Here is a 16,330-nt window from a genome sequence, read left to right on the forward strand (position 1 = left end):
TGAGGCGTACTGTGACAAATTACATGGCCCTATGTGGGCACTGCTATTATGTAGGTTAGGACTGCTGTATCAGAGAAGCCGTGAAGTGGCCAGCAGCTAAACATGTGTTTTCAAACATTTGTGACGAATTCTCTGAATTTTATTACCAGATAGGTTCAGGGATTGTTACAGGTAATTCTCAGTGTGCGGAAGGGAATTTGGGGGTTGGGGATTTGCACCCCCCTTCCTCTTTGTCTGTTGTTTGTCTGTGACCCCTCCCCCTTCCAGCACCTGATATATAATTACCTCCAGGTATGATTGAGCAGCTTCCTAATTGTTTGTCTGCTTGTTGTCAGGCCCGGGTGTTTTTGTGAATCCGTTAACCCGGAACCAACCACAGGTGTAGGTGCTGGGCTATGAAGAAAGCAGGGAGGACGAAGAAAGTTCCGATTCATATATTTATTCAAAATAATAATTCAGTAAAGGGTTAACTGACAAGTTGGTAATCATCATATTATACTGAAGTATTGCAGGAATAATATGCAAGAGAAAACCCAAAAATAAATAAAAGAAATGTTCATGGAAACATATGCAAAACAAGCTGATGAATAAATGTTGGATTGTCCAAATATAAACAAGCTTTGATGCAGAACTGCAGAATGTGATTAACTGGATAATGCAGACATGAAGAGATAACTGTAAGGATTTGCAATGGAGTTTTGAGAGTTAACTGAGAGACTGTGAAGAATTATCCTTGTTATGACAACATAGCAAATATAAACAAACTTTGATGCTGAACTGTAGAATGTTATTAACTGGATAATGCAGACATGAAGAGATAACTGTAAGGATTTGCAATGGAGTTTTGAGAGTTAACTGAGAGACTGTGAAGAATTATCCTTGTTATGACAACATAGCAAATATAAACAAACTTTGATGCTGAACTGTAGAATGTTATTAACTGGATAATGCAGACATGAAGAGATAACTGTAAGGATTAGCAATGAAGCTTTGAGAGTTAACTGAGAGACTGTGATGAATTATCCTTGTAATGACAACATAGCAAAAAGTACTGAATTGGGTTACTTGCGGGTTCCGGAGATCACTGTGAAACTGTAGTAGAAGACAAGGTGATGAATGGGTTAAATGCAGAGTTGAACAAACGAACAGCTGAGAGAAATGAGATCCTGCAGACTTTGTAGGATAGGCAGACTGACAAGGTAACCTCATGCAGGACACTGGGAATCCAAGTATTTCCAATAGGTGTGCAATTGACTGATAGCACAATGGAGAGCCGGTAGATCTTTGGCAGTGAAGGCTGCAAACGGACCTCTGGGAACGGAGGCGATATCTGGACCACGGGAATCACACAGGAATGCACGGAGAGAGTTCAGAGCTAGAGCACAGCTTTGATACAACAAAGCACTGGCCCAGAGTAACATAATCCCAGCCTACTTAAAGGCAGCACAAGCACGGGATTGGCTTACACCTGCCCACAGGTGTTTTCACAAGTGCTCTGTATTAGCTATTTGGTCTCCAACATGGCCACCTCCTATACAGCAGACACACCGCAGTGCCTTAGGCCATTTGGTCCCCGCACTCACAGTTCCCAGACTCTGCATCACCTGTGCCATTGATCACGCCGTGTCCCCACACGGGCGCACAGCACCGCAAGCAACCACACTGACAATGGATGAACCCCAGAACCCGCAGAGGTGAGAGACCGGTTCGTGACAGTACCCCCTCTTCTACGGGTGGTCTCCGAACACCTTTGAACCTTGTCAGGATTTTTGGAGAAGTATTTCTGTACCAGTCTTGGAGCATGAACATCTTCAGAGAAAACCCAGGATCTCTCCTCCGGACCGTAACCCTTCCAGTCGACCAGAAACTGTAAACGACCATATCGGGAACGTGAGTCCACAATCTCTTTAACTTCAAATTCCTCATTCTGCAAAGAGTGAACTTTAGGAGATTTGGACTGGGTAGTACGGAACTTATTGAGAATCAAAGGCTTCAGTAAAGATGTATGAAAGGCGTTAGGAATTCTCAAAGACGGTGGCAATTTGACTTTGTATGACACAAGGTTGAGTACCTTTACAATGGGAAATGGACCAATAAACCTGAGAGCAAATTTCTTAGAAGGAACTTTGAACTTGAGATTGCGCGTAGAAATCCAAACTTGGTCTCCCACTTAGAAAACGTAAAGCTGTACCGACTTACTATCTGCAAAAGATTTATAACGAGTGGAAGTTTTGACCAAGGACTTACGTACACAACTCCAGATGCTAGATAGACGTTGAAGCTCTTGATCTGCTGCTGGAACCTCTAGGGCTGGCAAAGGATGAAACTCTGGTGGAGAACTTCTTGGACTCTTATGTTGGGCACATTTAGGACATGCTGCTATAAACTCTTGGACATCGGCTTTGAGACGTGGCCACCAATAAGACTGTTGAATAAATTCGAGAGTCTTTAGAACCCCATGATGACCCATGAAGGAAGAGGAGTGAGCCCAGGTAAGCAGCCGTTTTCGGAGACTTGTGGCAACAAAGGTCTTGCCAGGCGGAGGAACTGGAGAGGTTCGAGTCATTAAAAAGGACGTAGGATTCACAATGGCTTGATTCGTGGTAGCATCATTTAATTCAGAAGAAGCAAAGGACCGGGAAAGGGCATCTGCCTTTTTGTTCTGAGACCCTGGACGATAGGGGAGTTTGAAATCAAATCGTGAGAAGAAAAGCGCCCATCGAGCTTGTCGTGGATTCAAACACTGAGCTGACTGCAGATATAGAAGATTCTTATGATCAGTATAAACTGTAATGCGATGTTGAGCTCCTTCTAGAAGGTATCTCCACTCCTCAAATGCCAACTTGATGGCAAGTAACTCTTGGTCACCGATTGCATAATTACGTTCTGCCGGGAGGAACTTACGGGAGAAATATCCGCAGGGATGGACCTTTTTATCTTCAAAGACTTGTGACAACACAGCTCCTACTGCTTCTGTAGATGCATGCACCTCTAATAGAAAGGGACGATTCAACTCAGGCTGTCGAAGAATGGGGGCTGACACAAAGGCTTGCTTTAAATCAGAGAAGGCTTTGATTGCTTCAGAAGACCAGTTCGTAGGATTTGCTCCCTTGCGAGTTAGGGCTGTGATAGGAGCAGCTAACGTAGAATAATTCTTAATGAATCTCCTATAGAAATTAGCAAAGCCAAGAAATCGCTGAATCCCCTTGAGAGTTGTAGGAGTGGACCAATCCCGGATAGCTCGCGTCTCTGGGATGGATAGCGGATGAATTTGTCCCCTAGGAGGGGTCTTGCCCGGAACCAGGACGACTGGGCAGTCCCATTCACGATGAGGAGGTAGAGAGTCTGCTGCTTGCTTACTGGAAACATCCGCAAGGGATTGATACACCGGAGGTAGATCGGAAAGGCTAATTGACCGAAGAGGTACAATTGCAGCTACACAGTCCTTGGTACAAGATTTACCCCATGAAAGGACTTCCATGGTTTGCCAATTGAGTTGAGGATTATGTTTCTGCAGCCAAGGTAAACCAAGTATCACATCTTGAGAGGCTTTGGGAATCACGTAGAAGGAGAGGTATTCGGAATGGAGCTCACCAACTTTCATCTTGAGACATACGGTTCGATGAGTAATTATACCATCTGGAATTCGACTTCCATCCACTGCTGTAACGGCAACTGCTGCTTCCAGAGGCATGGTTCGAACTTTAGACCGCATGACAAAGGCTGAGGAGATGAAGTTCTCGGCTGCCCCGGAATCTAGGAGAGCTGAAACTTTCACTGTAGAACTTGGAACTTCTAATTGAATAGACAAGGTCGGCTCTTTCCCAGAACGTGATTCTAGAGTAACTCCTAGCTTAACCTCTCTTGAATAAGCTAGGAGGCGAGAGTTTCCCGGTCGGAGTTTGCAGAATTTAACTAAATGTTCGGAGGACCCACAGTACATGCAGAGGTTACCCTGTCGACGACGAAGTCGTTCCTCCTCTGTGAGGCGAGAGCGCCCAATCTGCATAGGTTCTTCAGTCATTACTGGAGACTGTGATGAAGAATCTTGTCGAGGTCTAGGATGATCACGTGGACTGGATCGCTCTGCCCTGGATTTCTCTAAACATCGCTCCCTGTGACGTAGGTCAAATTTGTTACAGAGAGAAATCAATTCATCCAGTTTAATTGGCACATCCCGGATAGTTAAATCATCCTTGATTCTCTCTGAAAGTCCATTCCAAAACGCGGCGATCAGGGCCTCCTCATTCCAGTTTAACTCTGAAGACAACGTGCGAAACTGAATAATATATTGACTGACAGGACGTAAACCTTGACGTAGACGGAGAATCTCCAAGGATGCTGAGGTGGTCCTGCCTGGTTCGTCAAAGATTCTCCGGAAGGAAGATACGAACTCTTTGTAATTAGAGAGTATAGGATCACCTCTCTCCCATAATGGTGATGCCCACTCCAGAGCCTGACCGGAGAGGAGGGCAATAATATATGCAACTTTAGAACGAGCTGATGGGAAACTGGAGGACAACAGTTCGAACTGGATCTCGCATTGATTCAGGAATCCTCTGCAAAGTTTTGGGGTTCCGTCAAACTTACTCGGAGAGGGTAACTGCAAGCGGGACGTAGGTAGCGTCACAGGAGAAGCTGTAGTGGTAACTGGGACATCCAGGGTTGGAATCTGGACTTGAAACGTTTTAATAGCCGTATGAAGAGTCTCTAAACGGTCTGCCATAGTTTGCATAAACTGCACTATTTGTGTCTGTATAGACTCCTGATTTTCCAGACGGGAAAGGATATCTGACGTAGCACCGCCTCCTGCGAATTGGTCACTTGACGGATCCATGTGGCCAGTGCTTACTGTCAGGCCCGGGTGTTTTTGTGAATCCGTTAACCCGGAACCAACCACAGGTGTAGGTGCTGGGCTATGAAGAAAGCAGGGAGGACGAAGAAAGTTCCGATTCATATATTTATTCAAAATAATAATTCAGTAAAGGGTTAACTGACAAGTTGGTAATCATCATATTATACTGAAGTATTGCAGGAATAATATGCAAGAGAAAACCCAAAAATAAATAAAAGAAATGTTCATGGAAACATATGCAAAACAAGCTGATGAATAAATGTTGGATTGTCCAAATATAAACAAGCTTTGATGCAGAACTGCAGAATGTGATTAACTGGATAATGCAGACATGAAGAGATAACTGTAAGGATTTGCAATGGAGTTTTGAGAGTTAACTGAGAGACTGTGAAGAATTATCCTTGTTATGACAACATAGCAAATATAAACAAACTTTGATGCTGAACTGTAGAATGTTATTAACTGGATAATGCAGACATGAAGAGATAACTGTAAGGATTTGCAATGGAGTTTTGAGAGTTAACTGAGAGACTGTGAAGAATTATCCTTGTTATGACAACATAGCAAATATAAACAAACTTTGATGCTGAACTGTAGAATGTTATTAACTGGATAATGCAGACATGAAGAGATAACTGTAAGGATTAGCAATGAAGCTTTGAGAGTTAACTGAGAGACTGTGATGAATTATCCTTGTAATGACAACATAGCAAAAAGTACTGAATTGGGTTACTTGCGGGTTCCGGAGATCACTGTGAAACTGTAGTAGAAGACAAGGTGATGAATGGGTTAAATGCAGAGTTGAACAAACGAACAGCTGAGAGAAATGAGATCCTGCAGACTTTGTAGGATAGGCAGACTGACAAGGTAACCTCATGCAGGACACTGGGAATCCAAGTATTTCCAATAGGTGTGCAATTGACTGATAGCACAATGGAGAGCCGGTAGATCTTTGGCAGTGAAGGCTGCAAACGGACCTCTGGGAACGGAGGCGATATCTGGACCACGGGAATCACACAGGAATGCACGGAGAGAGTTCAGAGCTAGAGCACAGCTTTGATACAACAAAGCACTGGCCCAGAGTAACATAATCCCAGCCTACTTAAAGGCAGCACAAGCACGGGATTGGCTTACACCTGCCCACAGGTGTTTTCACAAGTGCTCTGTATTAGCTATTTGGTCTCCAACATGGCCACCTCCTATACAGCAGACACACCGCAGTGCCTTAGGCCATTTGGTCCCCGCACTCACAGTTCCCAGACTCTGCATCACCTGTGCCATTGATCACGCCGTGTCCCCACACGGGCGCACAGCACCGCAAGCAACCGCACTGACAATGGATGAACCCCAGAACCCGCAGAGGTGAGAGACCGGTTCGTGACACTTGTTTGCATGAGGCATTGAATGGGAGCAGCATTTGGAAGGCATGCTGTTCCTTGTAGTGCCAATGGGAGATCCTGGGGGTGGCTCCCGGGTAAGTTAGCTCTCTGTATGGAAGTGTTTTAGTAAAAGCCTTTATCATGAGGCGTACTGTGACAAATTACATGGCCCTATGTGGGCACTGCTATTATGTAGGTTAGGACTGCTGTATCAGAGAAGCCGTGAAGTGGCCAGCAGCTAAACATGTGTTTTCAAACATTTGTGACGAATTCTCTGAATTTTATTACCAGATAGGTTCAGGGATTGTTACAGGTAATTCTCAGTGTGCGGAAGGGAATTTGGGGGTTGGGGATTTGCACCCCCCTTCCTCTTTGTCTGTTGTTTGTCTGTGACCCCTCCCCCTTCCAGCACCTGATATATAATTACCTCCAGGTATGATTGAGCAGCTTCCTAATTGTTTGTCTCCTTGTTTGCATGAGGCATTGAATGGGAGCAGCATTTGGAAGGCATGCTGTTCCTTGTAGTGCCAATGGGAGATCCTGGGGGTGGCTCCCGGGTAAGTTAGCTCTCTGTATGGAAGTGTTTTAGTAAAAGCCTTTATCATGAGGCGTACTGTGACAAATTACATGGCCCTATGTGGGCACTGCTATTATGTAGGTTAGGACTGCTGTATCAGAGAAGCCGTGAAGTGGCCAGCAGCTAAACATGTGTTTTCAAACATTTGTGACGAATTCTCTGAATTTTATTACCAGATAGGTTCAGGGATTGTTACAGGTAATTCTCAGTGTGCGGAAGGGAATTTGGGGGTTGGGGATTTGCACCCCCCTTCCTCTTTGTCTGTTGTTTGTCTGTGACCCCTCCCCCTTCCAGCACCTGATATATAATTACCTCCAGGTATGATTGAGCAGCTTCCTAATTGTTTGTCTGCTTGTTTGCATGAGGCATTGAATGGGAGCAGCATTTGGAAGGCATGCTGTTCCTTGTAGTGCCAATGGGAGATCCTGGGGGTGGCTCCCGGGTAAGTTAGCTCTCTGTATGGAAGTGTTTTAGTAAAAGCCTTTATCATGAGGCGTACTGTGACAAATTACATGGCCCTATGTGGGCACTGCTATTATGTAGGTTAGGACTGCTGTATCAGAGAAGCCGTGAAGTGGCCAGCAGCTAAACATGTGTTTTCAAACATTTGTGACGAATTCTCTGAATTTTATTACCAGATAGGTTCAGGGATTGTTACAGGTAATTCTCAGTGTGCGGAAGGGAATTTGGGGGTTGGGGATTTGCACCCCCCTTCCTCTGTCTGTTGTTTGTCTGTGACCCCTCCCCCTTCAGCACCTGATATATAATTACCTCCAGGTATGATTGAGCAGCTTCCTAATTGTTTGTCTGCTTGTTTGCATGAGGCATTGAATGGGAGCAGCATTTGGAAGGCATGCTGTTCCTTGTAGTGCCAATGGGAGATCCTGGGGGTGGCTCCCGGGTAAGTTAGCTCTCTGTATGGAAGTGTTTTAGTAAAAGCCTTTATCATGAGGCGTACTGTGACAAATTACATGGCCCTATGTGGGCACTGCTATTATGTAGGTTAGGACTGCTGTATCAGAGAAGCCGTGAAGTGGCCAGCAGCTAAACATGTGTTTTCAAACATTTGCGACGAATTCTCTGAATTTTATTACCAGATAGGTTCAGGGATTGTTACAGGTAATTCTCAGTGTGCGGAAGGGAATTTGGGGGTTGGGGATTTGCACCCCCCTTCCTCTTTGTCTGTTGTTTGTCTGTGACCCCTCCCCCTTCCAGCACCTGATATATAATTACCTCCAGGTATGATTGAGCAGCTTCCTAATTGTTTGTCTGCTTGTTTACATGAGGCATTGAATGGGAGCAGCATTTGGAAGGCATGCTGTTCCTTGTAGTGCCAATGGGAGATCCTGGGGGTGGCTCCCGGGTAAGTTAGCTCTCTGTATGGAAGTGTTTTAGTAAAAGCCTTTATCATGAGGCGTACTGTGACAAATTACATGGCCCTATGTGGGCACTGCTATTATGTAGGTTAGGACTGCTGTATCAGAGAAGCCGTGAAGTGGCCAGCAGCTAAACATGTGTTTTCAAACATTTGTGACGAATTCTCTGAATTTTATTACCAGATAGGTTCAGGGATTGTTACAGGTAATTCTCAGTGTGCGGAAGGGAATTTGGGGGTTGGGGATTTGCACCCCCCTTCCTCTTTGTCTGTTGTTTGTCTGTGACCCCTCCCCCTTCCAGCACCTGATATATAATTACCTCCAGGTATGATTGAGCAGCTTCCTAATTGTTTGTCTGCTTGTTTGCATGAGGCATTGAATGGGAGCAGCATTTGGAAGGCATGCTGTTCCTTGTAGTGCCAATGGGAGATCCTGGGGGTGGCTCCCGGGTAAGTTAGCTCTCTGTATGGAAGTGTTTTAGTAAAAGCCTTTATCATGAGGCGTACTGTGACAAATTACATGGCCCTATGTGGGCACTGCTATTATGTAGGTTAGGACTGCTGTATCAGAGAAGCCGTGAAGTGGCCAGCAGCTAAACATGTGTTTTCAAACATTTGTGACGAATTCTCTGAATTTTATTACCAGATAGGTTCAGGGATTGTTACAGGTAATTCTCAGTGTGCGGAAGGGAATTTGGGGGTTGGGGATTTGCACCCCCCTTCCTCTTTGTCTGTTGTGGGTCCTGTAATCTATCAGAGCATTCCCTGTGTGTGTGCTGTGTGTCGGTACGTTTGTGTCGACATGTATGTGGAGAAAAATGATGTGGAGACGGAGCAGATTGCCTGTAATAGTGATGTCACCCCCTAGGGGGTCGACACCTGAGTGGATGAACTGTTGGAAGGAATTACGTGACAGTGTCAGCTCTGTATAAAAGACAGTGGTTGACATGAGACAGCCGGCTACTCAGCTTGTGCCTGTCCAGACGTCTCATAGGCCGTCAGGGGCTCTAAAGCGCCCGTTACCTCAGATGGCAGATATAGACGCCGACACGGATACTGACTCCAGTGTCGACGGTGAAGAGACAAATGTGACTTCCAGTAGGGCCACACGTTACATGATGGAGGCAATGAAAAATGTTTTACACATTTCTGATAATACGAGTACCACCAAAAAGGGGTATTATGTTCGGTGAGGAAAAACTACCTGTAGTTTTCCTGAATCTGAGAAATTAAATGAGGTGTGTGATGATGCGTGGGTTTCCCCCGATAACAACTGATAATTTCTAAAATGTTATTGGCATTATATCCTTTCCCGCAGAGGTTAGGGTGCGTTGGGAAACACCCCCTAGGGTGGATAAAGCGCTCACACGCTTGTAAGAACAAGGGCTCTACCCTCTCCTGAGATGGCCGCCCTTAAGGATCCTGCTGATAGAAAGCAGGAGGGTATCCTAAAATGTATTTACACACATACTGGTGTTATACTGCGACCAGCAATCGCCTCAGCCTGGATGTGCAGTGCTGGGTTGGCGTGGTCGGATTCCCTGACTGAAAATATTGATACCCTAGATAGGGACAGTATATTATTGCCTATAGAGCATTTAAAAGATGCATTTCTATATATGCGTGATGCACAGCGGAATATTTGCCGACTGGCATCAAGTCTAAGTGCGTTGTCCATTTCTGCCAGTAGAGGGTTATGGACACGACAGTGGTCAGGTGATGCGGATTCCAAACGGCATTTGGAAGTATTGCCTTATTAAGGGGAGGAGTTATTTGGGGTCGGTCTTTCAGACCTGGTGGCCACGGCAACAGCTGGGAAATCCACGTTTGTACCCCAGGTCGCCTCTCAACATAAGAAGACACCGTATTATCAGGCGCAGTCTTTTCGTGGGCAAGCGGGCAAAAGGTTCCTCATTTCTGCCCCGTGACAGAGGGAGAGAAAAAAGGCTGCAGAAATCAGCCAGTTCCCAGGAACAGTAGCCCTCTCCCGCCTCTGCCAAGCCCTCAGTATGACGCTGGGGCTTTACAAGCAGAATCAGGCACGGTGGGGGCCCGTCTCAATGAATTTCAGCGCGCAGTGGGCTCACTCGCAAGTAGACCCCTGGATCCTTCAGGTGATATCTCAGGGGTACAAATTGGAATTTGAGACGTCTCCCCCTCGCCGTTTCCTAAAGTCGGCTTTACCGATGTCTCCTTCTGACAGGGAGGCAGTTTTGGAAGCCATTCACAAGCTGTATTCCCAGCAGGTGATAATCAAGGTACCCCTCCTGCAACAGGGAACGGGGTATTATTCCACACTGTTGTGGTACCGAAGCCGGACGGCTCGGTGAGACCGATTCTAAATCTAAAATCTTGAACACTTACATACGGAGGTTCAAATTCAAGATTGAGTCACTCAGAGCAGTGATTGCGAACCTGGAAGAAGGGGACTACATGATGTCTCGGGACATCAAGGATGCTTACCTTCATGTCCCAATTTACCCTTCTCACCAAGGGTACCTCAGGTTTATGGTACAGAACTGTCACTATCAGTTTCAGACGCTGCCGTATGGATGGTCCACGGCACCCCGGGTCTTTACCAAGGTAATGGCCGAAATGATGATACTCCTTCGAAGGAAGGGAATTTTAGTTATCCCTTACTTGGACGATTCCCTGATAAGGGTAAGATCCAGGGAACAGTTGGAGGTCGGTGTAGCACTATCTCAGGTAGTGTTGCGGCAGCACGATTGGATTCTCAATATTCCAAAATCGCAGCTGATTCCGACGACTCGTCGTCTGTTCCTAGGGATGATCCTGGACACAGTCCAGAAAAAGGTGTTTCTCCCGGAGGAGAAAGTCAGGGAGTTATCCGAGCTAGTCGGGAACCTCCTATAACCGAGCCAAGTCTCAGTACATCAATGAAAGGGTTCTGGGAAAAATGGTGGCTTCCTACGAAGCAATCCCATTCGGCAGATTCCACGCAAGAACTTTCCAGTGGGACCTGCTGGACAAATGGTCCGGGTCGCATCTTCAGATGCATCAGCGGATAACCCTGTCACCAAGCACAAGGGTGTCTCTTCTGTGGTGGTTGCAGAGTGCTCATCTTCTAGAGGGCCGCAGATTCGACATTCAGGACTGGGTCCTGGTGACCACGGATGCCAGCCTGCGAGGCTGGGGAGCAGTCACACAGGGAAGGAATTTCCAGAGCTTATGGTCAAGCCTGGAGACATCACTTCACATAAATATCCTGAAGCTAAGGGCCATTTACAATGCTCTAAGCTCAGCAAGACCTCTGCTTCAAGGTCACCCGGAGTTGATCCATTCGGACAACATCACGGCAGTCACCCACGTAAACAGACAGGGTGACACAAGAAGCAGGAGGGCAATGGCAGAAGCTGCAAGGATTCTTCGCTGGGCGGAAAATCATGTGATAGCACTGTCAGCAAGTGGGGACTTCACCCAGAAGTCTTCCACGTGTTTATAAAACTCGACAAGTATTGCGCCGGGTCAAGGGACCCTCCGGCAATAGCTGTAGACGCTCTGGTAACACAGTGGGTGTACCAGTCAGTGTATGTGTTCCCTCCTCTGCCTCTCATACCCAAGGTACTGAGAATTATAAGATGGAGAGGAGTAAGCACTATATTCGGGCTCCGGATTGGCCAAGAAGGACTTGGTAACCGGAACTTCAAGAGATGCTCACGGAGGATCCGTGGCCTCTACCTCTAAGAAGGGACCTGCTCCAGCAAGGACCCTGTCTGTTCCAAGACTTACCGCGACTGCGTTTGACGGCATGGCGGTTGAACGCCGGATCCTGAAGGAGAAAGGCATTCCGGATGAAGTCATTCCTATCCTGATCAAAGCCAGGAAATATATAACCGCAAAACATTATCACCGCATTTGGCGAAAATATGTTGCGTGGTGCGAGGCCAGTAAGGCCCCGACGGAGGAATTTTCAACTAGGTCGATTCCTACATTTCCTGCAAACAGGAGTGTCTATGGGCCTGAAATGGGGGTCCATTAAGGTTCAAATTTCGGCCCTGTCAATTTTCTTCCAGAAAGAACTAGCTTCAGTCCCTGAAGTTCAGACGTTTGTGAAAGGGGTACTGTATATACAGCCTCCTTTTGTGCCTCCAGTGGCACCTTGGGATCTAAATGTAGTTTTTGGGTTCCAAAAGTCACATTGGTTTGAACCACTTAAATATGTGGAGTTAAAATATCTCACATGGAAAGTGGTCATGCTGTTGGCCCTGGCCTGGGCCAGGTGCGTGTCAGAATTGGCGGCTTTATCCTGTAAAAGCCCTCATCTGATTTTCCATTCGGACAGGGCGGAATTGAGGACTTGTCCTCAGTTTCTCCCTAAGGTGGTTTTCAGCGTTTCACCTGAATCAACCTATTGTGGTGCCTGCGGCTACTAGGGACTTGGAGGACTCCAAGTTGCTAGACGTTGTCAGGGCCCTGGAAATATAGGTTTCCAGGACGGCTGGAGTCAGAAAATCTGACTCGTTGTTTATTCTGTATGCACCCAACAAGCTGGGTGCTCCTGCTTCTAAGCAGACTATTGCTCGTTGGATTTGTAGTACAATTCAGCTTGCACATTCTGTGGCAGGCCTGCCGCAGACAAAATCTGTAAAAGCCCATTCCACAAGGAAGGTGGGCTCATCTTGGGCGGCTGCCCGAGGGGTCTCGGCTTTACAACTTTGCCGAGCAGCTACTTGGTCAGGAGCAAATACGTTTGTAAAATTCTACAAATTTGATACCCTGGCTGAGGAGGACCTGGAGTTCTCTCAATTGGTGCTGCAGAGTCATCCGCACTCTCCCGCCCGTTTGGGAGCTTTGGTATAATCCCCATGGTCCTTACGGAGTCCCCAGCATCCACTAGGACGTCAGAGAAAATAAGAATTTACTTACCGATAATTCTATTTCTCGTAGTCCGTAGTGGATGCTGGGCGCCCATCCCAAGTGCGGATTGTCTGCAATACTGGTACATAGTTATTGTTACCAAAAAAATCGGGTTATTGCTGTAGTGAGCCATCTTTTCTAGAGGCTCCTCTGTTATCATGCTGTTAACTGGGTTTAGATCACAAGTTATATGGTGTGATTGGTGTGGCTGGTATGAGTCTTACCCGGGATTCAAAATCCTTCCTTATTGTGTACGCTCGTCCGGGCACAGTATCCTAACTGAGGCTTGGAGGAGGGTCATAGGGGGAGGAGCCAGTGCACACCGGGTAGTTCTAAAGCTTTACTTTTGTGCCCAGTCTCCTGCGGAGCCGCTATTCCCCATGGTCCTTACGGAGTCCCCAGCATCCACTACGGACTACGAGAAATAGAATTATCGGTAAGTAAATTCTTATTTTCTTCCACTGATTGTTCATGCTGTAGCTGCTCTCACACTGCAAATCTGGATATCTCTTGCTCTTCCTAGCATCACCTACATGCTGTTCCATAATGCCAGGGACTGTGGAGTACCATGCTTGTTCCACAGTCCCCAGACTGCGTTTCTCCTGGACACTAGCCTGTGCCCTCCATCTCAGTCCTCAGCTCACACTGAATTCTAGCCTGTGTCTTTTCCTTGTCCTAAAAACCCCCTACACTTCCTGTCGTAACCTCCTACATGTGGCATTCAGGGCTGGTTCCGGGGCTTCTGGCGCCCCGGGCGGCATTAGGGGGCGTGGCTTCATACAGGGGGCGTGGTCATTTACGCCCCCTGTACAGACTGAAATGATGTGCGGTGCGCGATGACGTCATCGCGCACCGCACAGCAAAGGTCCTCTCCACGATGGGAAACTAGAGAGGACCTTTGCTGTGCGGTGCGCGATGACGTCATCGCACACCGCACTGTAAAGGACCTCTCCACGAAGGGAAACTAGACGCGTACGCGTCTAGTTTCCCTTCCCAGCGGCAGCGGGGGGGCAGCAGCCAGCGGCAGCAGGGGGGCAGCGGGGGGCACACAGCAGCAGCGGATCTTGCCCTGGTGCGGCGCCCTGCGCACTCCGGATAGGCGGCGCCCCGGGCAAAAGTCCTGCTTGCCCGTGGCAAGATCCGCTACTGGTGGCATTGTTTGCCAGAACTGGTTTTGGGGCCATAAACTCCCCCACTCACTGATAAGAATGAAATGGCCTTTGGAACTTTCCAGTATCTGCTAACATTCCAGTATGCCACACTATGATTGGGAATAGTAACCTGTGCCGAAGCATGGCGAGTGCAGCAAGCCATGCGAGGGGACAAGGTGCACTAATTGGGGTTCACGGTCACTGTACAGAGAAAACGTCACAAAAAAACCCTTAAAAACTCATGTCGACCTTTTGCCCTGTCGGCCCAGAACATGTCGACCTAGACACCCTGTCGATCTTGAAAACCTGTCGACCAATAGTGGTCGACCTAGACACAGTCGACTATATGATCCACACCCATACTATACACATTGATAAAAGGCAGATGTGTAAAACTAACGTTTCCCCTGCAACGTGCTGGCTCTCTCCTGGCTCTTTTGTAGACCATCGAATGCCTGCGGCCCTATTTGTGTGAGAAACTTATGGCAGAAAGACACTTCGATTACCTACGCTGCAAAACCATACTAAACAAAGACGACACCGAGGAAATTTTGAGCCAGACAACAAGTCGGAAGAGAGCCGGAGAGCTGTTAGATCGACTGTCCAAAAATCCTAAGGGCCTCGATGCTCTGATTGAATCAATCAGGCTCCAGAAAACCCAGGATTTCCTCATAGAGAAGATCACAGATGAGGTCCTGCGCGTGAAAAACGAAAAGCTGGAATTCTCCAAAGGTAATCTGGTTCCAGGGGGGAAGCCTATAAGGTGCTCTAGGGTCCACGTACTCCTTACACCGCTTCTCAGACGTGTCAGGTCTACCGTACGCAGCCTTTATTGTGGGAGATAAGCCGGCTTACCACACTATCCCCTTATACCGGGACAGTAATGAGTTACACAGGGTCCAGGGCTGGCTGACTTCAAGCTGCATCTCACCTGGTTATACTCAGCCATAGAACCTGTGTAATCCATGAGCACCCGGTAAAAAGGCTCAGTATGGCAACCCTATACATACAGAGCTCAGATATACCAGATACCGGCTATTACATGTTACATACAGAGCTCAGATATACCAGATACCGGCTATTACACGTTACATACAAAGCTCAGATTTACCAGATACTGGCTAGTACATGTTACATACAGAGCTCAGATATACCGGGTACCGGCTAGTACATGTTACATACAGAGCTCAGATATACCAGATACCGGCTATTACATGTTACATACAGAGCTCAGATATACCAGATACCGGCTATTACACGTTACATACAAAGCTCAGATTTACCAGATACTGGCTAGTACATGTTACATACAGAGCTCAGATATACCAGATACCGGCTATTACACGTTACATACAGAGCTCAGATATACCAGATACCGGCTATTACACGTTACATACAGAGCTCAGATATACCAGATACCGGCTATTACACGTTACATACAGAGATCAGATATACCAGATACCGGCTATTACACGTTACATACAGAGCTCAGATATACCAGCTACCAGCTATTACATGTTACATACAGAGCTCAGATATACCAGATACCGGCTATTACACGTTACATACAGAGCTCAGAAATACCAGATACCGGCTATTACATGTTACATACAGAGCTCAGATATACCAGGTACCGGCTATTACACGTTACATACAGAACTCAGATATACCAGGTACCGGCTATTACATGTTACATACAGAGCTCAGATATACCGGGTACCAGCTATTACATGTTACATACAGAGCTCAGAAATACCAGATACCAGCTATTACATGTTACATACAGAGCTCAGAGATACCAGGTACCGGCTAGTACATGTTACATACAGAGCTCAGATATACCAGGTACCAGCTAGTACATGTTACATACAGAGCTCAGATATACCAGGTACCAGCTAGTACATGTTACATACAGAGCTCAGATTTACCGGGTACCAGCTAGTACATGTTACATACAGAGCTCAGATATACCAGGTACCGTCTATTACATGTTACATACAGAGCTCAGATATACCAGGTACCAGCTATTACATGTTACATACAGAGCTCAGATATACCAGGAACCGGCTACTACATTTACATACAGAGCTCAGATATACTGGATACCGGTTATTA

The 16,330-nt window shown here is 46.7% G+C and overlaps 1 protein-coding gene across 1 annotated transcript in view; it reads left to right on the plus strand.

Annotated features, from left to right (window-relative positions):
• Positions 1-16,330, plus strand: part of BCL10 (BCL10 immune signaling adaptor) — a 42,168-nt gene that overhangs the window by 20,299 nt on the left and 5,539 nt on the right. Inside the window, exon 2 of the mRNA XM_063938940.1 lies at positions 14,659-14,947. Coding sequence (XP_063795010.1) covers positions 14,659-14,947 — 289 coding nt within the window. The remainder of the gene's footprint in view (positions 1-14,658; positions 14,948-16,330) is intronic.

This window comes from Pseudophryne corroboree, chromosome 9, assembly GCF_028390025.1.
Source record: "Pseudophryne corroboree isolate aPseCor3 chromosome 9, aPseCor3.hap2, whole genome shotgun sequence".
NCBI classification, from domain to species: domain Eukaryota; kingdom Metazoa; phylum Chordata; class Amphibia; order Anura; family Myobatrachidae; genus Pseudophryne; species Pseudophryne corroboree.